This window comes from Ochotona princeps, chromosome 15, assembly GCF_030435755.1.
Source record: "Ochotona princeps isolate mOchPri1 chromosome 15, mOchPri1.hap1, whole genome shotgun sequence".
NCBI classification, from domain to species: Eukaryota; Metazoa; Chordata; class Mammalia; order Lagomorpha; family Ochotonidae; genus Ochotona; species Ochotona princeps.
Window position 1 is genome coordinate 30,669,832 of NC_080846.1, and position 23,542 is coordinate 30,693,373.

General features: G+C 37.0%; 1 protein-coding gene across 2 annotated transcripts in view; it reads left to right on the forward strand.

The window, feature by feature from the left end:
* ZDHHC17 (zinc finger DHHC-type palmitoyltransferase 17) overlaps positions 1-23,542 on the forward strand; it is a 57,466-nt gene that overhangs the window by 13,933 nt on the left and 19,991 nt on the right. Inside the window, exons 2-8 of one of the 2 annotated variants that reach the window (XM_058673028.1) lie at positions 2,647-2,750; positions 4,095-4,217; positions 6,778-6,855; positions 7,417-7,561; positions 12,509-12,573; positions 13,127-13,289; positions 19,908-20,033. In XM_058673028.1, the coding sequence (XP_058529011.1) occupies positions 2,647-2,750; positions 4,095-4,217; positions 6,778-6,855; positions 7,417-7,561; positions 12,509-12,573; positions 13,127-13,289; positions 19,908-20,033 (804 nt within the window). Of the gene's footprint in view, positions 1-2,646; positions 2,751-4,094; positions 4,218-6,777; positions 6,856-7,416; positions 7,562-12,508; positions 12,574-13,126; positions 13,290-18,612; positions 18,723-19,907; positions 20,034-23,542 lie in introns of those variants that run through there. The other variant, XM_058673029.1, reaches the window with a different exon arrangement.

The window sequence follows — 23,542 nt, forward strand, 5'->3', positions numbered from 1 at the left end:
CAGTACCTGCCGGCATACATGTGGGTCAGATCTGGGAGCACATGGGGCTGGGCTGGTTTATAGCACCTGCTGGTAGATGTGAGAACCAAGACGGATTGCAAGAATGGGCCAGATTGGGCTGCAACACCAGCCAGTTCACATTAGGGCTGGGACTGGGGCTGGTTGAGCTGGTTGAGCTGGCTGAGGCTGCAGCACCCACCATCATGGGCTGGAACTGGGTGCAGACTGGGCTGAGTCAGGTTGCAGCACCCAATGGTGAATGCCAACATGAGGCAGGCCATGCCCGACTGGGCTGCACCATCGACCAACACATTAAGACCAGAGGTGGCTGGAGTTGAGCCAATTCAAAGGCAGGAGCCAGGAGCTTCTTCCGAGTCTCCCATGCGGGTGCAGGGTCTGGGCCGTCCTCGACTGCTTTACCAGGCCACAAGCAGGGAGCTGGATGGGAAGCAGGGCTGCTGGATTAGAACCAGCACCCATATGGGATCTTGGCATGTGTGAGGTGAGGACTTTAACCACTAGGCCGCCGCACCAGGCCTGCCATTTTATTTTACCACCTCTTCATATCCTTTGCTCAGTTTTCAAATGCATGATTCATTCAGCACTAGCTACAGGTTTTAGGCATTGATAAAGGTCTTGGAATGTATTTCCCGCGGATAAGGAGTGACAAGGCAGTGAATAAGCATGTATTATGGCATATATCATTTTGCTATGCAAGTCTGTCCAGTATCGGCAGTCTGAAATTTGAGGCATGTTATTTTGATTTCTGTTAGTGAAAGTGCATTTGGCAGCTGAGCTCTTCTTAGCTCTTATTTCTACTATTGTATAGCAGATGTTGCAGAAAACTTGTCTCCTTCCAGTTATCTTCAGCTACCAGTGTCTGGGCTGCCGAAGTCTTTGGAGCCTTCAGAATCTGCCTTACTGCTCTGAGCTGTGTTCTCCAGTTTGAGTTTGTAGAATAATCCTAGGTTAGCCGTTCAAAGGCCTTGGAGAACTTACCATTTTGTCAGAAATCTGAACTGTTTTTGAAAAACAGCCAACTTCTTTAAGTTGAAGAAGTTTTAATGAAGCCCCTGCCAAAAGTAAACAAACAAATAAATACAGTTTAGTGGTGAGGCCGGTGGGCTAAGAAGGTTCTGGTGCCTAGAAACCATATATAATCAGACCTACAGTAATGAAAACAGCAAAATAAAATTTTACCAATCAAAAGTTGTCAGCTAAAGTCTTAACTTAAGCAAGTGTGAGCTAATCTCTAGTTAGAAACGTCACACTGGATGTACCCAAATAAAGTGACCATTGATGTGTAATGAATGAGGTGATTGCTTTGCTTTTGCCTTTGAGTCTGCCGAGAAAAGCCCCCTGTTCCTCTGTAAAGTTGAGTGCTCGGAATCCTTTCTGGCTGTGAGTACTGCTGGATAACTAACTTGTTCTTTGTTCAAATAAACTATGCTAAATAGTTAGTGTAAAGTTTTAACAGTATTGGAAAACATAAATAGTGAAGTACTTTAATAAGGAAGGGAATGAATGAAACTTTGAACTCTGAACTCTTTCTCTCTTGCTGGCTGCCAGTCTTTGAGGGACCTCAGAAAAATCCTGTTCTTGTATTCTACCTCTGGAACAAATGGGAGGCCTGAACTCAACTTGCTAGATAAAAGAGACTTTGAGTTCTGCAGCCTCTCATTCACAGACTTTCTATCAGACCTAGCTGTTTTACAGTGAAATTGCTGTATTCTTAAAAGTTATGTTGACTGGGGCCAGCATATGGCATAGTGGGCTAATCCTTCACCTGTGGTGCTGGCATTGCATATAGGTACTGGTCTTGGTCCCACTGCTCTACTCCAATCCAGCTCCCTACTCATAGGCTGGGAAAGCAGTGGAAGATGGCTCAAGTGCTGGGGCCCCTGCACACTCATGGGAGACTGGGAAGAAACTCCTGGCTCCCAGGTGGTGTCTTAACTGCAGCACATCTGCCTGCCCTAATTTAACGTAGAAAAGTCACACACAGTATTGGCTTTGAGCAGATGCAATACTCTGTGGTACTGTTCTTTATAGTCCATATAAAAATTGTTATTTTCGTGCTAATTGCCATTTACATTTACAGTTTACATTTGATCAGAGCATCTCCTTTATTTCTTAGTATAGGTGCTAATAAGCTCTCACTGATGACATTTAAGAGAAGCTAAACTCTGAGGATAATAGAATAATAATGCTCATGGGTTTCTTTAAGGTCTTTAGAATTTATTTGGTAAATACGCTGTCAAGTGTGATGAAAATTTTAAAGTGTAGTGTTAGAGCTGGGTATTTTGTAGAAAAATAAGAAAATTTGAATGAACGAGAGTTGATCTGATGAAGAGTTGGAGTGCTCTGTGACACTAAAGAGGAATTCCAGTACTAATTGGTAGTAGTTCTAGTCTTACTAGTTCTAGTCTTACTGCTTTTTGAAGAGTGAAAACTGAGGTGGAAGGTGTCTGTCTACCTGGAAATACTTTTTATCTGAAGGGTCGAGATTTCAGAGTAAGATAAAGCTACTCATTTCAATAATGAACATTCTTCAAGCATCACAAAAGCACTGGTGTAAAATACTGGAATATTTTACATATCCTTTGTTGAAAATTCTTACCTGTGTGTGATTTTGTCTCTTAACAGGAAATCAAACCCCAAAGCCATTATAACCATGGATTTGGTGAACCTCTGGGAAGGAAAACTCATATTGATGATTACAGTACATGGGACATAGTCAAGGCTACACAGTAAGGTTTTTATTATAATTGTTTTATTCTTTAATATCCCTATTTTAAGTGAAATATTGATCTTAAAACATTCCTTTGGGGAAAAATCTGTCTTAATCAAGTAGATTGGGTTATATTTTTCATTGGTTAAGTAAGTGGTTCTATTAACTTTTGGAAATTGCTGATGTTTCCAGAGATTTGCTATTTTGCCTTTAAGAGTATTAAGATTGGTTATGGAGTGGCTTAAGTTGTTGGTTATGGAGTGGCTTAAGTTGTTGATTGGGGTGTCCTTATCCCATATCTGAGTGCTTGGCTTGAGTCCTGGGTGCTGTGCTTCTGATCCAGCACCCTGCCATTGCTACTCTGAGAGGCAGCAGGTGATGGCCCAAGTCCTCGGGTCCTTGCCACTCATGTGGGAGAGCTGATGGACTTCTGTGCTCCTAGCTTCAGCCTGGCACCACCTAGGCTACTGCAGACATTTGGGGAATGAATCAGCAGGTGGAAGATCTCTCTCTGCCTCTTTACCTTTCAAATAAATGTAAAGTAATAGATGCAAGTTAAATATTAATGTGAATATTAAATGTTAGTAAAAGGAATTTCTCTAATATTTAAGACATGAACTAAGAAGGATTTCTTATGTTTGCTTTTAGTGTAATGTGCCATCTGTTTTGTGGACCGTTCTGAAAAAGAATGAAAAATTATAAATATTTCCAGATTTATTTAGATTTGTTTTTGTATTATATATTTCCAGAGACTCAACATTTTGCTTACTGTTTCTCTTTGGTTTATTTTTGAACGTTTCTGTAATTTATAAGTTTTAAAAAATGCATGCCACCCCGTAATGATGGGCAGCGGGACAGACAGATGAGGTGCTCTGCCTACACCTTCTGTTGTCAGTTGAGAACATTCGTTCTCTCAGGTCTCCTTGGCTTAGGCTGAGTTGGGACTCTTCTCCCGCACCACTATGCACCTTGCCTCACCCCTCCCAGTTTGCTTTCTTGAAGAATGTTAAATTACAATAATAAATCCTGGGACTTGTTAAAAAAAATCCTTTGTTCTTAATGTTCTTCTAAATCATTGCATGCTCCCTATTGCTGATTTCTATGTATTTAATATTTTTTGCCTACTTGTATATTGCTATAATCTCTTCAAGGTGTTTTGCACAAGTAATAACAAAGAAAAATAAGCAATTCTTTGTGAATATTAATAGTGATACTCTTCTTCACCTAATGAGATTTTACAGCTTTGTAAATGAAACATTTTGAGAGTAGCAAATGGAGCATTAATTTCTCCAGCAAATATTGTTTTCACATTTAAAGTTATTATTAAGTGATAATAATAGTGTTTTATTTTCTTTCTTTCAAGGTATGGAATATATGAGCGCTGCCGAGAATTGGTGGAGGCAGGCTATGATGTACGACAGCCAGACAAAGAAAATGTCACACTCCTGCACTGGGCTGCCATCAATAACAGAATAGATTTAGTCAAGTATGTGTTTTCTGCATCTTTATTTAACAGTTGCTGTTTCTAAATTCATGGCTTTTACGGTAATAGATTCTGTGTATCTTCTTTTTCCTGGTAAAAGTTGTTTTTAATATGTGCTGATTACTTATCTAATCCAAGCACTGTAATAAATACTTTTCTGTTTGTATTTCCTTTAGTCTTAATTTTTGAGGTATCCCTTTGTGAAATACAACAGTGGTCACATCCTACTGATAAGGAAATAGAAATGCAAAGAGGTTAATTTGAGTTGGAATTTTTTTTTTTAAGATTTATTTATTTTTTTTTGAAAGTCAGATATACAGAGAGGAGGAGAGACAGAGAGGAAGATCTTCCTTCCGATGATTCACTCCCCAAGTGAGCGCAATGGTCGGTGCTGTGCTGATCCGGAGCCAGGAGCCAGGAACTTCTTTCCAGGTCTCTCACATGGGTGCAGGATCCCAAAGCATTGGGCCGTCCTCGACTGCCTTCCCAGGCCATAAGCAGGGAGCTGGATAGGAAGTGGAGCTGCCAGGATTAGAACCGGTGCCCACATGGGATCCCGGCGTATTCAAGGCGAGGACTTTAGCTGCTAGGCCACGGCGTCAGGCCCTGAGTTGGAATTTTAAAGAAAATGTATTTTATGTGAAAATGGTTTTTGACTGAGCTATATCTGTTTTCTAGTAAAACCATTTTGAAACTATTTGTGGCATTATATAATGTCTTTTAGGTACCATAGAAACCAATTTAAGTAACTGAATGGTTGAGTTCTTTATAATTTGATGTTCTGGAAATACTTTATTGTGAGTCAAAGCTATTTTGCATCATGAGTAGAGTTGAACCTTTCATTGTATTCTTTAAAAATACCACTTTAACAAATATTTGTATAATGCATAAAATTTCTGAATTAATTAAGCATTTAAGTATACTAAATGTTTAAAATGATGTACATATGAGATGGTACTCTCAGTTAGTTACCAGTAGAACTGCTTGAGAGCTTACGTGATCAATACTTGACAAGGATTTGATTCAAATGCCTTTTAAAAACAAGATTTATTTACTTATTTGAAATCTAGAGTGACAGAGAAAATTATTCATCCACTGATTCACTTTCCAAATAACTGTAATAACCAGATCTGGAGCAGGCCGAAACCAGGAACTAGGAGCTCCATCCTGGTTTCCCACAGGAGTAACAGGTGTCTACATGCTGGATGGGCTTCCTATTAGTAGGAAACTCGATCAGAAGCAAGGCTAGGATTCAAACAGGCTGTTGGATATGATATGCCAGTGTTGCTAGCTGCAGCTTAACTCACGGAGCCACACCAGTCTGTTCGTCAGATATCTTAAGATAAGTTACGTCAGATCTGATGCATTGATTAGTCCAAAGAAAGTGTGGTAATTAACAGCTAAATCTCTTCCATTTCAGAGCATATTAAAATGTTTGACATTATTAAGCATTATGCTTGTGACTTGTTAAAATAGGTTTAAATATTTTGCTTGAAAGAGTTACAGAAAAAAATATTCCATCTGCTGGTTCACTCCTCAAATGACTACAAAGGCCAGAGCTGGACCTATCTGAAGCTGGGACCCAGAAGCTTCCTCTGGATCTCCCCATGTGGGTGCAGAGGCTCAAGTCTTTGGGCCATCCTCCACTGTTTTCTCAGGGCATAGCTGGGAGCTGTATTGAAAGTGGAGCAGCTGGAGCTAGAATCAACACCCATATGGAATGCTGGCACCACAGGCTGAGAATTAGTATGCTACACCACTGTACTAGCCCCAATTGCTGTGACTTTTTAAAGCATCGTGGTTTTAAATATTATTAACAAGGCTTAATAAAGAACCTGTATGTTATTATTTACTGTTTATAAAATGTTTTGTTTGCGTTGTTTTATTCAACCCATAGAAAAGTTTTAAAAGCTGGCCTACCCAAAATAGACCATGTCTTGCCTATTTTACAACTGTTCTGATCCCAAGACTGTGTATCACTATTTTAAACCTTTATGGTTCCTGATCACCTTTTTTTACATGGTTATTTGGCATATCTGTTCTTTTTGTTGCTTTAAAAATTATTTTTATTTTTAGAACAAAATAAAAATTTTTTGCTTTTTTTTTTGGAAAGATTTACATATTTTTATTACAAAGTCAGATATATAGAAAGGAGGAGAGACAGAGAGGAAGATCTTCTATCCAGTGATTCACTCCCCAAGTGACTGCAACGGCCGGTGCTATGCCAGTCCAAAGCCAGGATCTAGGAACCTTCTCCAGGTCTCCCACACGGGTACAAGGGTCCCCAGGCTTTGGACTGTCCTCGACTGCTTTCCCAGGACACGAGCAGGGAGCTGGATGGGAAGTGGAGCTGCTGGGATTAGAACTGGTACGTTCAAGGTGAGAACTTTAGCCACTAGGCCACCACACCGGGCCCCAAAATAAAATTTGATAAGCCATCAGAAAATTTTTTTATTCAAAAGTACAAAGCAGCATGAGATTAAAATGGAAAACCTTATTTTTCATGTAATTTCTTAGAATTCAAAATAAAAATTGTCTAAATTGTTAAAAAAATTTCTTACAGATACTATATTTCGAAAGGTGCTATTGTGGATCAGCTTGGAGGAGACCTGAATTCAACTCCGCTACATTGGGCCACAAGGTTTAACTTTGTTTCTTTGTTTTTGTTTTTTCTGTTGGTTCCCTTCTATTAGAACTAAGCAACTTAAAAAATTCCTAGCTACAATTAAGTAATGAGACTTGCTGTGCCAGTGGTTATACTATCTTTTTTTAACCTATACTAAAAGCAGAATTTGTCTGCTGAAGTATCCTTAGGAAATTGACTATACTGATACTTATCCGGTCAAGATTGAGTTAGACTTTGGATTTGTAAATGTAATACTTTTGTAGACTAAGTTGTATTTGCAATTAACATTAATTGATTGTATTGGAACTAAGATTGAAGTGGAATTAAGAACCAAGTTTGTATTGGAATTCAAAATAATAAATTTCAGTAATTATTGTATATTTAAGTAAGTTCTATCTCCATTGGTTAATCAGGTGTAGTCCAGTTAACACATCTGAAGAACTATAAAATCCTACAAATGTCTTGACGTATATCATGATTTTCCAAAAATTACCATTATTTTTTCTAAAGTTTTTTTTCAGGAAATCCTCATTGAAATAGCTTATTAATTTAAATGTTTACTCTTTTATGTCCCAGACAAGGCCATCTGTCTATGGTGGTGCAGCTAATGAAGTATGGTGCAGATCCTTCGTTAATTGACGGGGAAGGTTGCAGCTGTATTCATCTGGCTGCTCAGTTTGGACATACCTCAATTGTTGCTTATCTCATAGCAAAAGGACAGGTAAAACCGTCACTGTAGTGTGACTCTGAATCAGATATGCTTCATGGTTCAAATGCCTGATATCCCTGATGCTACCTGTGTGATATTTAAATGAAGATAATAGATACATGGATAAAGAAAATAGATATAAAGACAATACATATTGACCTGTTTGTGTACTTAATATAAAAATAAAATCATCATGAATCAGGTATTAAACTGTTAAGGTAGATTTTTATTTTGGAGTATGGTGGAAATCAAGGAAGAATTTAGACATTTGTTCTCTTCATGTGTTTTTTGAATATATTATCTAATTCATTGTACTTTTCAAGCTAACTTATTTGTCATATTCTATATTAAATGCATCTTGTCATATTCTATATTAAATGCATCTTGAGGGGGGTTACAGTGCTTGAAATCAGTTTCCCAATTTTTGATGTATAAAGTAGTGCTACTCTCTTATTAGGAAACCTAGGGTGATAGTTACTAGTTTTTATTATTTAGTTTTTATTAATTTAGTTTTATTAGTTGAATGTGCAGTTGTTATAATGTTGTTAAATATTTCTCGTTTATATTATCATATTGTTTGTAATAAATGTTTTTGTTAAAGGTAACAACACCCAGTTTTTCTTCCATGTATTTTTTTTTTCTTGGCGTTATTTAAAGATTAATGTTATAACTAAGGATCCCAGCATAAGAGAAAGATAAATGAGTTTATGCATTGCTATCAGTGTATATTTAACTGTTATTTTAATTGAAAAGTTTGATTCGGGATTTGAACAGCATTCCTTTTAATGAATCCTTTCCAGTGTTTGTGGTTGGAATATTAAGCAGTGGAAGTGTATATTGTGTGTAACTCTTTTTTTTGTTTGTTTAAGATTTATTTATTTTTATTGAGAAGTCAGATATACAGAGAGGAGAGAGAGACAGAGGAAGATCTTCCGGCCGATGATTCACTCCCCAAGTGACTGCAAGGGCGGTGCTATGTCATTCCAAAGCCTGGATTCAGGAACTTCCTCCAGGTCTCCCACACCGGTGCAGGATCCCAAAGCATTGGGCTGTCCTCGACTGCTTTCCCAGGCCACAAGCAGGGAGCTGGATGGGAAGTGGAGCAGCTGGGATTAGAACCGGCGCCCATATGGGATCCCAGGCGCGTTCAAGGCGAGGACTTTAGCTGCTAGGCCACGCCGTGGGACCCTGTGTGTAACAATTAAGTTAACTGACTAATAAGTTAACTGCTGATGGTTGGTGGTGATACCATTTGGTAACAAACTTTCCTAAGTGAGTTGAGAACAGCAACAGCTTTATCTTTTAAGTAACAATTCTGTCAATTTATTGGATTTGGCTGGGTGGTTCCTGTAATAATGGCTGGGCTTAGTGACGTCTCAGAACTTGACTGTACTGGGGGATGGATGACTCCTTACGTATCTGGTGCAGTAATAGGAATGGCCAAATAATTCTGTGTAGCTGGGATACTAGCATAGCTGGGCTTCTCTTTCTCAGTGCAGTGCCAGAACTTCACAATGCAGTACTATGTGGTCTGCAACAGGGGAGGTGAACTCCTTACACAACCGCTTGGTGTTCCCAGAGGAAAAGCAGAAGTTTTAAGTCTTAGGTCTTGACCCTGCACAGGAACATTTCTGCTGCATGCTGTCAGTCACAGTGAGTAACTGGACCAGCGTATGTGCACATACGTGAGTGTGAGGAGTGAAGTTTATGCGGCTCTGAAGGCCGGCTACCACAGAGATTGTCCTTTTCTGCCGTAGTTTGTTCTGGACCAAATGTTGGAGTAGTGCATGTTACAGTGTCTTCAGGACCTTTTTCTAATGTACATATAATTTACAAGGCATAGTGAATTGCAGATTTTAACGGAGAAAGAAAAGGGCCCATTTTTGAATCATAGTTTATTACTTATTTTTTTTTTTACCATTTATTTATTTATTTTAAATTTTTGACAATCTTTACATAGCTAAATAGGGTAAAAAGGTTCAAGGGCTACAGGAAGGTGGGTAAGACTATTATTTCCATATTGTTTCTTTCAAGTATCTGAGGTAAAGGGGGATATTGAGGGAGAAGCCCCACCCAGACTCCCACCCACCCCAGGTCCCAGATGTGGGGCATGCTCCGAGATCCTTGTTCAAGTGGTTTGATAGTTCAACAGTTATGAATTGCTGCGTCTCGCCACTCCAAGCACGATAAGGTCGTTGAAGAATCCACTGATTGACATAGTCCATCATAGAGTCTCCGTTTGCCCAGTTTTTCACTGCCAGCATATAGCTGAGTAGGTTGATTGACTTGTTCTGTCTCCTGCCTTTTCATGGTTAGGGTTCTGAGTCCAGCAGTTCGACTGGGGGGATCCCCAAAGAAACTTGTCTGAGGTGTTCCCAGACCAGATTCTGGTGTGTATTAGCAAGAACAGGGCCCTGCACAGTCCATCGGCCGGATCAGCTGGTGGTTGCAATTGCTGTGTTTTATTACTTGTTGATTGTAGAGTTTGGATGATTTTATTAGTTGCTTTAACTTTGGTATAATATAAATGTGTAGGCTGTGAAATTCTCACAGAATAGGATTTCTGCTATATCAAAAATGCATTATGATGATGAAGATAAATGTGTCATAAATGTTTCTCTTGGCGTTTTTCTCCACATACAAAAAAACATGCTTATTACTCAAGCATAGAAGAGAGTTGCGAGGTAGAAAATGAAACCCTACTTCTCTCCTTGTCCATCTCCTGTGAGGTCTCTTCTTGTATAGTTTGATATATATATTTTCAGGCATTGCCTGCAAGTATACACTGATATAATATAAAAATGCTTTTAGTGCATGCCCTGCCGTAGTTGGACCCCTGTCTTCAGAGTGCTGGTGCTGTAGCTCTGGGCTCCTCTTGCTGTAACAGTACCAGCCATCTTGGTATTCTGCAGCAACTCTGGTCTGCTGTTGCCTTAGGGTTCTTGACAGCATCTGCTGGCATTTTATTTCTCCAGTGACTTCTCCATTTTGCTTTGTTTTTAGTGGATGATTGCTCAAATGTTATTAGTTCCATCCCACTTATCAGCAATGATGTTATAAGTATATATATTTTAGTTAACTTCTTCCCTTTCCCAAACGTGGCTTTAGTCAGTATTGCTGTTTTTTTTTTCTTGGTGTTAATGTTTCTGTGACAGATAAAACTGTATTTCTGTAGTTGAAATTTCATGAGGCTCTAACATACCGTTTTTTCAACTTTTTCCATTTTTTCCTTTATTTTTTCATTAACATTTTATGTTTTACCTTATTAGGACATATATATTTCCGGTGAGTTTTGTCAAGCTAGTCTTTGCAATTGTTTTATTTTAGTGACATTTGAATATATTCAGTGGTCACTACAAACACTTATGGATGATTTTCAGGGGAAATTGCAAAGTTTTCGAGCCTTGTTGATTATGGAATTTCCATAAACTTTTTGTTCTGTGCTTGTTAATTCTTCCTAATAAAAAACAACCAAATGTCCAGGCTGAACTTGGAAAAATACCTAATTTTAATTCTCAACCCCAAGAGAGAAATGGTTGAATTTCATTTTCTTTTAGTACTCTAGAGATAGGACATAAACTAACATTTTTTTTTTGTATTTTTACTACTATTTTTTATTTAAAAAAGAAACAACTGAGAAGAAAGTTAAACATAAGAAGTCACATGTCGGGCTTGGCAGCGTGGCCTAGTGGCTAAGGTCCTCTCCTTGATCCCATATGGCCGCTGGTTCTAATCCCGGCGGCTCCACTTCCTCTCTATCTCTCCTCCTCTCAGTATATCTGACTTTGTAATTAAAAATAAAATAAATCTTAAAAAAAAAAAAAGAAGTCACATGTCTTGCTGTAGATAATAAATTTGATTGTGCTTTCATGAAACCATAGCAATAAGGTATAACAGGTCATTTAAATCACATGATTTTCTTCAAATAATTTTGGACATTGGAAATGTCCTCAAATAAGATTACAGAAGATATACCCAACAATATTGTTAAAGGAAATCCAGAGTGAAGTTACAAGAGATAAGATACTGGGCCCTGCGCAGTGGTCTAGCTGCTAAAGTCCTCACCTTGCATGTGCTGGGATCCCATATGGCACTGGTTCTAATCCCGGCAGCCCCACTTCCCATCTAGCTACCTGCTTGTGGCCTGGGAAAGTAGTTGAGGATGGCCCAAAGCCTGGGGACCCTGCACCTGCGTGGGAGACTCAGAAGTTCCTGGCTCTTGGCTTCGGATCGGTGCAGCACTGGCCGTTGCAGTCACTTGGGGAGTGAATTAATGGATGGGAGATCTTCCTCTCTGTCTCTCCTCCCCTATATATCTGCCTTTCTAATAAAAATAAATAAATCTTTTAAAAAAATACCTGACAGTGAAGGCGGGGGGGGGGGGGGGAATAGGTGGCAGCAAGATCCAAGCATCTTATGTAAAGATAGAAAGATAAATACCAGAATAATAGCTTTAAAAAGGTGATGAAAGTAAAAGAGAATGTTGCTTTTTGACATTGCTTTTTTCTTGGAAGCACTGCAGAATTATTTAAAATGTATGATAACAAAATAATAAACTTTAGAAAAGTTTTAGAAAAGGTCTTCATTTTTTTCTTAAACATTTAGGAATACACAGGGTTTATCAGGCGTTGTAAGTTTTTAAGAGGCTTAAATGACTTGTTAAGTCTTAATGATTGGAAGGTCTATAGTTTTCAACTGCAGAACTTTGCAAGTCTAATTAAAACATCTAAAAAGGAAAACTATAAAAGATTAATATGTTGTAATTAAAATACTTAATGAAAATAGTAGACATTAAGTTTATTTTAAAGTAAAGGAAAACGATGTTAAAGTTAAGAAAACTTTTGATTAGGTAATATATTGTTGGCTCCTAATATGATATACATGTAAGATTTTTCCAAGTAAATTTGACCAGGAACTTACTCCAATTCATTCTCTGACTTTTCTTTTTACCCTGTCAAGGATGTAGATATGATGGATCAGAATGGAATGACACCTTTAATGTGGGCAGCTTATAGAACGCATAGGTATGTAATATTGCACATATTCAACTCATTTTTAGTCTAATATAGTGTGAATCAAATCATGTGGAAAAATCAACTAAAGCTATGCTTACTAACGTTATATAACATAAATTCCCTTTTTGATTGTTTTGCTGATTCTGTGTTTACCTCTTCCTCAGTAATTTTAGCTTCATCTGTTTTAACAACTTCCACAAAATGGAAGAAGAGGTTATTTTCTTTGAAAGTATTGCCAAGTTTGTGTTAATCAGTGAGTTATTTAAAAAGCTTGAAACAATCTAGATTTAAAGTGAAACATTTTTAAATTCAGTTACTAGAACAAAATCAACAACTGTCAGAACTAAGTGTGCTATCACTTGTTGATTGTATGCTTTCTGTGATATTGTACATGTCTTCGTTTTAGAATATTCGCTCATTAACTAGAAGGTTGTTGAGTAGATTAGAATAGAAGTGTGCCAAGATGGAATATGAATTCAACCACAAACAGCTTAGTATCTGTAATGATTCCTATCATTGAAATTAGGGTTGTTGTTGTTGTTGTTTTTTTCTTCCTTTTCAGTGTGGATCCAACTAGATTGCTTTTAACATTCAATGTTTCAGTTAACCTTGGTGACAAGTATCACAAAAACACTGCTCTGCATTGGGCAGTCCTAGCAGGGAATACCACAGTCATTAGCCTTCTTCTGGAAGCTGGAGCCAATGTTGATGCCCAGAATGTCAAGGTAATACTATATTGATGATGATGTATGTAATGTGGCTATTCTTATAAATTCCTCAGTAAAGTTTTTTTCTAAACCCAAAGTTCAAAAAACTTAGTTAGCTCAGCCCTTTGTTTCTATGCAATAACCTGTTTTGAAAAATGGGACTGGTAACTTTTCATTTTGTAGTATTGAAGTTCATTTTACATTTTAGGGACCTTTTCCTTAGAGAATTCTTGCAGGTGTTTGGAAAGTTTATGATGTGTATTTTTGTAAATGATGGGGAATAACTTCTTGGTTTCTTTGAAATCATTACAACAAAGTATGAGCATGTAGTTAGTCCATAGTATTCACAATCAATCTTAGTCATTCTTTTACTTGGTTATTTTATTGTCTTATTTTTAAAAATGAAACATTTTGAATTTCTTAAACTCCTTTATGTTGTTTATAGAGAAATCTCCAAAGAGTAATCTAATTTAGGAAAAATACATGAAACTCTCTAAAGAGCCAAAACAGTTAACATTCACACTTTGAGCAGAAATTTGTAGACATTTTATTAATGCATGCAAGAATATTATAGACACAAATTTTGTTTAACTGTTCTCATGTTTAAGGCTTTAAGATCTATCACATCTTTCAACAGACTTCTGTGAAATTATTTCAAAACATTTTTGTAATGTGAATTCAGAAATAATTGTTGATTTTTAATAATTGTTCTTGAATTTGGTCCATAATTCATAATGTTTCATAAGTCATGTTTCTTAAATTCTGAAGGGATATGTGCTAACTAATACAAAGAGGATACATGAATTAACCTGAAATGGCAAATCAAAAAGTAGATTATCTCCTGCTGGATCAGGACATTTCTTTATATTCCAATGAGTAGTTTTCCTTTAATATGATTATTCTAGGCAGAGAAAGTTAAACTGCTAAAATAAACAGCTTAAATCAGTTCTGTGGTGCCTGTTTCCTTTTGATTATAGCAGATTTTTACTAGTTCTAGCTAAAAGCAGATGTTTAATAGAGGAGACTTAAGAAACTGATAACAACCATTTTTTTTTTTAATTATTTTAAGTTGTCTTGACCTTACAGAAAGATTTCAGAATGGTCCAATATTTGCTAGCAAGCAGGGCAAGAAGAAAATTGGCAGACCACATACGTACCTGATAATTAGTGGATTATTAATGTAGTAAAGATTTGTGTAGATGTACCTAAGCTAGATTTTGTAAGTGCTGGTAGATCTCTCTGCCGCTTCAGAATTTATACACAGAAGTTTTACCTTTCCAAATGGTTTAAAATACAGTGCCCTGAAAAGTTTAGAGCACTGGGGTTTGCACATTAAGCTGATCTTAGACCTATAGGTTAAGTTAAGGAAGGAAGGATTTGACCAACTCCCATAAGAAAATATTATATCCTCATAAGAAAATGTTAATGAGATTTTCTTAAATTTAATTGTCTGAATTGCTCTCGAGCATTATTTTTTTTCTTTTTGTTATCAGCCCTTTTTAAAACATTAAACAGAAATGGATTTTGATGTTGAAAATTAGAGCTAGTGCTGGCATGGCAAATAGTCGTCATATACCTTTTACCAATAAGCAAATTGGTATATTGACATTGTAATACTATCAAAGTGTTGTGACAATAAAATGAATATACAATTCTGGAGGTTTATTCACTTCTGTCATTTTTGTTACATATGTAAAGTCTATTTTGTAAATTTAGTATATCTACAGCTCATGAAGACTTTTACTTATTAACCATTGCATAAAATTTGATTTAAAGAGTAAAATATGATAAATTTTGTAGAAAGAGAATTGAAAGAGTGGAGAAATTTGAGGTTGTTTATTTTTGAACCTTGTGTTTTCATGTTTTGTAGCTTGTTTTTAAGCAAGTTTGGAAAAATGCATTGTGGCTTCTTTATTGAAGTTCATGTGACTTCAGGAGTCCATGATATGTAATAATTAAGCTAATTGTACCTTTTAGACTTTTATTTGAATTTCTCTAATAATTTTCTCTTTTATTAATAATTGTCACATATTATCATGGTTGATTATTGACCAAAGACTTACTTTTTTTTTTTTTTTAAGATTTACTTATTTTTATTGGAGAGGCAAATTTACAAGGACATAAAGAAAGGTTTTCCGTCTGCTGGTTCACTCCTCAAGTGGCTGCAACAGCTGGTACTGAGCCAGTCCAGTCTGGAGCCAGGAGCCAGGAGGCAGGAGCTTCCTCCAGCTCTCCCACGCGGTTGCAAGGTCCCAAGGCTTTGGGCTCTCCTCCTGCTTTCCCAGGCCACAGGCAGGGAGCTGGATGGGAAGTGGAGCAGACGGGAGACAAACCAGTTCCCATATGGGATTCTGGCACTTGAAAGGAGAGGATTTAGCCACTAGGCTACCATACTAGGCCCACCAAAAACTAATTTCAAAGTGATCTGGTGGTAGCTTCTGGAATGACATTATCTAAAGTGAGAAAGTGTATATAATTTGTTTTATTTGTTCATGGCAAATTTATACTTTAATGGGGGAAATTACCTTTTAACTTATGTTGGTAAAAAAATTATTTTAAAATGAAAATTTTAGATGACTGTTTCTATTGGGGTCTTGCAACCCCAATTAAATCTGTCATCACTTTCTAGTAGAAATAATTTATTCACTCATGCAACAAATACTTGTTCACTAATGGAGAGACACAATGTTTATTATTTCAGAACTTTGATTCTTTTTTTTTTTTAAAGATTTATTTATTTTTATTACAAAGTCAGATATACAGAGAGGAGGAGAGACAGAGGGGAAGATCTTCCGTTCGATGATTCACTCCCCAAGTGAGCCGCAACGGGCCGGTGCGCGCCGATCCGAAGCCGGGAACCAGGAACCTCTTCTAGGTCTCCCACGCGGGTGCAGTGTCCCAATGCATTGGGCCGTCCCCAACTGCTTTCCCAGGCCACAAGCAGGGAGCTGGATGGGAAGTGGAGCTGCCGGGATTAGAACCGGATCCCATATGGGATCCCGGGGCGTTCAAGGCAAGGACTTTAGCCGCTAGGTCATGCCGCCGGGCCCAGAACTTTGATTCTTTTAGGGACAAAACTACATTTCTGAAAGAAAGTATGTGTGATGGGTCAGACTGGGAGTATCATGTTAAGTGAGATTGACTTGGAAATGCTTCTGAGACGATGCTTGCTTTGAAAGTTGTATCAGTTACACAGAACACACAGGTGTAAGGTCCTCTGTTTGAGGTACAAAACTGAAGGCAGAATGAGGAAGCTAGGAGAAGTTACTTGAGAGAGGCAAGTGTCAGGTTTTTAATTGTGCTTGAGTAATGGGAAGCAGCTGAAAGGATTTATGTAGCCTGGTTATCTGATCTGCTTTGGTTTTAATATTATTGAAATATTGTTTTGGTTGGAGTATTGAGAATGCATTGAATGTAAACAAGGACAGAGGTCACTTAGGTTGTGGCAGTAAGTCAGAGAAAGGATGTTTAGCCTGGGATCAGAAGAGTAGAAGTGGAGGGCAGTGAATGGATTTGGGGATCATATTTTACAGTAGAAATGAAAAGGTAGATTACATGTGGCCTGAAAACATGAGAGATGACTTCTTTTGAATAACTGTCTTGTGATATCAGTTGAGATTTTGAAGAGTGAATGCAAAGTGCTTTTTTGGGAAGTAAAAGTGATAGTAATTGGTTCTCTTTTGGTCATACCTAATTTTAGAAGTGGTATCTTTGGCTGTGTGGAATAGTAAGCTAATTGAGAAAAACTACAGCAAATTTTGAAAAAGAAAAATCCACTTAAAAAAATGTAAAATCTTTATCTAGGAATTTGACAATCTGCAAATTTTTTCAGTTTTTATTTTAAGTGTTACGATGTGACCTGTAAATCTGGTTATGGCTTCAATAGTGTTATTCAGTATTAGTCAAAGAATATGAAAAATTATTTTTTGTATTATAAAAATATGTAGCTATTAGTTGATCCAACTTCTAAAAATAACTTTCAAATAAGAGTAGGCTTAAATTTCTTAGAAATTTGTCTTTATGTGAACTAGAAATTTGCCTTTCCTTAAGATACTCAGTTATTTTAATATGAAAACAAATGACTGTTAAAAGAATATATTATTTTAAGAATTATTTTCATTTTTATTGGAAAGTCAGATATACAGAGAGGAAGACAGAGAGGAAGATCTTCCATCCAGTGATTCTTGCTAAGTGGCTGCAATGGCCGGAGTTATGCCAGTTTGAAGCCAGGAGCCCAGAGCCTCTTCTGGGTCTCCCATGCGGGTGCAGGGTGCCAAGGCTTTGGGCTGTCCTCGACTGCTTTCCTAGGCCACAAGCAGGAAGCTGGATAGGAAGTGGAACTGCTGGGATTAGAGCTAGTGCCTAGGTGGGATCCTGGCATATGCAACGCAAAGACTTTAGCTGCTAAGCCACCATGCCAGGCCCAAAAAGAATATATTTTGAGAACAGTTGATACTAATTTAAAAATAGCTGCTTTGATCCTTAGAATTAACAGTAATTATCTCTTACCCTAAAAGAGAGGTTTTTACTGTGGAATCTAATACTGGATTTTGTTTTTCATTGGTTGAGTCAATGGCTTCCTAATATCATTAGGAAAAAAGTTTCATGGATCAGCATTTTAGGGGAAAGAGGATAATCAATATTTTCAATCAGGTAGAACTCAAGAATTTAATTTAAACACACAGCCTTAGATACCAAATTTGAACCCTGTTAAGTAACATGGGGTGACAAGAGAATTAGTGATTTATGATACTAAATAAAAATCAAAATGAAATTATAGTTGGAGAAATCTATGGTTAACATCTCATTTGTGAATATTGAAAAAATAGTATTTACCCGCTTAGCTTTTATCTTTAGTTACATGGGTAAATTGAGATGAATTGGGAAGGAAAATTTGGACAGTTTCTTATGATTTCTTGAAATGCAGCAGGAAACAGCTTTCAGGAAGTAATTTTTTATTGCTTGAAGACCTGACCTAGATGGTCTCCAAGGGAGAATTTTGCTTCATTTAAATGAAGAAGTTGAATCTACCTAGACATACTTCAAGCAGTCTTCTGCTCTAGTCAAAACCTTTGAAACCTTTATTAGCTGTTAATACAGTCTATTAATACTCCATGTAGATTCTTGCTGTTAGGCCTTTTCATTATTTTGACTGAGACATGGAGTTATTAAATATAGACTTGACCCGAAAATCCTCGTTTTAGTGTATTTCTTTAAACTAATTGCTTGTGTATTTTACCAGCTGATTTAAAAAATTACATATATATTAAAACAAAATAGTCAGAAGCTTAGAGGAGTAGTTGAAAGATTTTTTAAAAGCTCCCTCAATCTTTTTGTCTAGGCAATCCTTAGGTGTCACATGGCCCTCTAGTGGAAGGGGTGCTCAGCTGGACCGAGGCAACTGCAGGATATTCTCTGGGAGTTGTTATCCAAGGGATTGCTTTTACTCAGGTAATCTTTATAGTTTGGATTAAATAGCTGGTTCTGACAATTTAGGTGATGGAATTTTGGAATAGGCAAGGAGATATTTTAAACTAAATATTCCTATTTGTGAGACACTCAGATTCCTTATGGAATACCACTGATTGTTACAGTATAAGATTATTAGCCTTTTTGTTACTGTTTTATAATTGCTATTGGTGGTGGTGGTATGTTTTATTTTTATCTTTATTTATTTACTTGTAAATAAACTTTAAACCTGACAAGTAATCATTCATAAGACATGTTAAGCTTCCTTATTTATTTATTTTTTTTTTACCCCATCTTTTGGAATAAGGTCTCATTTTTAAATTTTTTCAAAGTGATTTTGGATATTTCTGTGCAAACTTTGAAACTTTGGCAAACACTTTGAATTTCAGTTTTCTATTTAAAGAAGTAGATAAATAGTGAAGGATATTGAATGGAGATGTAGTTATGTGACTTAATTTATGAAAGGAGAAAAAAGGTTTTTATTAGAAAATGCATAAAGAAACATAGATTTGGTAATGCTTACTCTTCTTCTTTCTAATACATTTTAGTCTTGTTTACTCATATTCCTTGGCTGGCTTTTTCTTGGGACTAAGGGAGCCACAGGTTTATAACTTGAACAACTTCTCTGTACCGCCCCCCCCTCTTTTTTTTAATCGTTTCTCCTGTCCTCTTCACATTTTTGTAGGAGTGAGTGACCATAGGTAAAGAGTGCCAGTATGGTAGTAGTAGAATTAGAAGTTGAATTTTTTTTTCTTCTTTTTAAGACTCTTGTCTTAGAAATAAAACTGAGATAAAACTGTGTTTTCTGATAATTTGGTATTTAAATAGTATGTTTTATACCAATACTATTACTACTAAATTCTTTAGAAATATGAAGTAACTGATAAACTTACCGACAGCCTTTGATCCAGCAGGTGCTAAAATACCTACTTTTTGATTTGCTGTATATATGCCAACATGTAAACAAAAATAGAATCTTCAGAATGAGATGAGAAAATTTGATGTATTTTGAGTAGGAAAGGGTAAGAAATATGATTTAGGTTCTTTGGTAATTGATTATGCCTAATACCAAAGCAATGTTACAATCAGTAGTGCAGTTTCTTTGTATGGGAGTAACTAAAACACTTTTTTATGTTTAATGTTAATTTCTTTTGTTTCTACTTTCAGGGTGAATCAGCTCTTGATTTGGCAAAACAGAGAAAAAATGTATGGATGATCAACCATTTGCAAGAGGCAAGGCAAGCAAAAGGATATGACAATCCTTCTTTCCTTAGAAAGTTAAAAGCTGATAAGGTAAGTGCATTACCGCAGATTTTCAGTATGATTTAAAGGCATACCTACTTATCATTGAATATGTACAGCCTTTAAATTTGATATTTTCCGTTGCAATTTTTCAAACACAGTCCACCCAGAATAAGATGAAGATAAGTAGTGATGGTTCTCAGCACCTGCTTGGTTGGCGGCCTATCTGATAACCAGGAAGAATGGCTGTTAGGAAGGTCCTTACAGCTTCAGAGGTTATTAATATGAATTCATTGATTCAGCTGGATTTTGTTGAGTAATAGATAAAAATGAATTTTTATTTCCAAAAATCATAAAATGGCAGTTGTCTACTATGATGATGGTTCACAGTTGCTCAGAATTGGTAGCCAAAAGTAAACAATAACAGATGTATTTATCAGTGTTTGGACTCTTTTAATGAACTGTCTTTTGTTTAGACATCAGAAGAATTAGATGTGAGGTTTTATAGACCTGTCTGTTTCCAAACCCATAAATGACAATAATGAACGTGTTTTTAGCATGTCTTTTTTATTTAACTGCTGGGTGTGATACATACAATAATTTGTTTATTTTTGTATTCTGTCCTATAGGTTGTAGAGTGAGTAATTTCATTCAGTGGAGTGAAAAATGCTGATGTCTCATAATTAAGATAGTTTAAAAATACTTTATTATTTTGAAAATCTCAATCTTGTTTTCATCATGATGGCATACTGTTTGCTACATGTGTAGTGTCAGATGAGAATGACTTCTAAATTCTAGATGCTGTATTAATAGGTAAAAGTACTTAAGACTATAGTAGTGAACTATATCTCAGGTTTTTGTATTTGCATATAATTTTTATTGACTCATAAAAATTTAGTGCAGTTTTGACATTTGTGTGCTAGATTCAGAAGCTTTTTCTTCTTTTTCTTTCCATTAGTAACTTTAAATATTGAAAAATTTATGTTACTATGTAACATGGTTATAGCTCTGTGAGATTGAATAATAATAATAATATAATATAATATAATAATATAGGACATATTAGTAAAATTATGAGTATGATTTAGTTTGCTACCCTTTAGGAGTGTGCATTTAAAACTAAAACACTCCTTAACTTTTTAAAAAGTATTCTGTAAAGGAGAGAGCCAAGATACTCTTGTATTTTGCTAGTACATAGATATGGAGAGAATCTTGATTTCAGGAAACTATTTTGAAAGCTATTATATTCTTAAGGGTTTTTAAATATACAGATCAATGGGTAAGTGTTAACTGCTTGTTTCAGTGATTTAAAATATAAAATTCCATTTAATGTTGGAAAAATCATGTCTTTAAATCATGGAAATTGCAGTACTTTTTTTTAAAATTATTATTACTTCTTTCATTGAGTACAACTAGAAACTCTGAATATTACCTGTAAATCCCAGGTCCTGAACTCTGTAAGACAGACAGGAGTACAGTGAATAGGGAGGGAGCTCAGGTTGTAAAGAACAACCTGATGAATTTCTAGGGCTTTTTTTGTTTTTGACTCACATATCTAATACATTCCAGCATAGGAGCTGACACAGCCAGTTACTCAGAATTATAGGTGGATGCAAAGAAAATGCCTGAAAAGAAGCCTACTTGGAAGACCACAAAAGGGATAATGTAACTTTAAGAAAATGAACTATATCCCACTACAGCCAAACAGTTTAATGGCAGGAACAAAATATGTGGCTGAAGGGTGAGCCTAGAAGCTATTTTCCCAGGTTGTGGTAAGATGTCCTAGCTTCTCTGCTGGGAGAAGGTTAAGTAGAAAGGTGAGACTTTCATTTATATTAGTTGTTCATGAGGATTCCTCCCCAACCACCTCTCTGCCAGCCCTTGTTTCAGTGGGTATCAAATAGGGAACAGAAATGAGATAGCCAGGGAATTCGCATTAGAAGCATAGTAAAGGGCCCGATGTGATGGCATAACTGCTGAAGTCCTTGCTTTGAATGCACCAGGATCCCATATGGGCATCGGTTCTAATCCTAGCAGTCCCACTTCCCATCCAGCTCCCTGCCTGTGGCCTGGGAAAGCAGTCAAGGACAGCCCAAAGCCTTGGCACCCTGCACCCGCGTGGGAGACCTGGAAGAAGCTCTGGCTCCTGGCTTCGGATTGGCTTAGCCTCAGCCGTTGCAGCTGTTTAGGGAGTGAATCATTGGACGGAAGATCTTCCTCTCTGTATATCTGACTTTGTAATAAAATAAATAAATCTTAAACAAACAAACAAAAAGAATCATATGGATATCTCACTCTTCTTGCCTGGCAGTAAGGAGGAGTCATTTCCTGTGACATCAGCGAAGGCTACCTGAGAATTCTGGATTTGTACCTTGCCTAGCTTTATTGATGACGTACCTTTCCCCCTCTGTTAATCAAACTTGGATTGACTCCCAAGACTGACCCCACCATCCTGGACTCAGTGCCACCTTGAATGCCTGCTGACACATGCCATAGGTCACCGTCCCCTTGAATACCTAGTAACCCCTCTCTACTGTAAACCTCCAAGATCTCAACCCCCTTAAGGCCCACTTGCCTAGTTAAACTTAGTGACCTTCGGGCTTAAACTGTGTGCTCCACCAGTCCCCTGAGGCACTTGCCCCTGGTGTCCACTTAGAGCTGCACCTGCCGGTCCCTGACCTGGCACTCCCCACACCCATCTCAAGGCCACAAAGCTGCCTCCTCCTTTTGTTCTCTCTCTCTCCCTCCTGTTCTCTGTCGCTCTGCTCTGCTCATCATCCTTTGGTACTCTGCTCTATTTGTCTCTGCTCTCTGCTCTGCCCGGCTCTGCTCCCACTGGCTCCCTATCCCATGTTACCAGCCTCGCTGAAACTTGCTGTGTCTGGCATCTTGGGTTTATGGAAAAAAGCTAACAAACTATCAGAAGAATTATCTTTTAGATAATTTGAAACAAACTAAAAATACAATATTAGCAAATAAGCAAATTATAAAAAGGAATCAAATGGACAACTTAAAATTATAGGACTAAACAATAAAACCTCAATAGGTAGACTCACCAGGGGGATAAGGAAGACAGAAAAGAATCAGTGACCCTATTATAGTAAATCACAGATTACCTATTTTTAACAACAAAATAAAAATAAAATCTGAACAGGGGCCTCTGGTACAGTTGGGTGAGCAGAGCGGAGTGTGGTACTTCCTCATTAAGACTCGGTAGGTAGTAGTGCAGAATTCTCAGTCTTCTTGGAGCTAACGGGACAGGCGAGGATATGTTATCCCAGCCTGGGAAGATAACCTCCAGGCTTGTGAGTCAGATGGGGCCACATTTTTTGTCACTGCTGTTATACTGTTTGGCTGCAGTACAGTATCGTTCATATTCTTAAAGTAACACTTTTCATTTTCTGGTTCTCTGGCTAAGTAGGCTTTTGTTCTCATATTTCTTCACTTTGTAAAACATTGGTCACTTACAGGACTTTTTCCTTTTTAGTGTTTGCTTTTGATTACCAGTTATGAACAGCTGTGAACCACCATTCTGAAGACTAACACAATTTTACAACTTT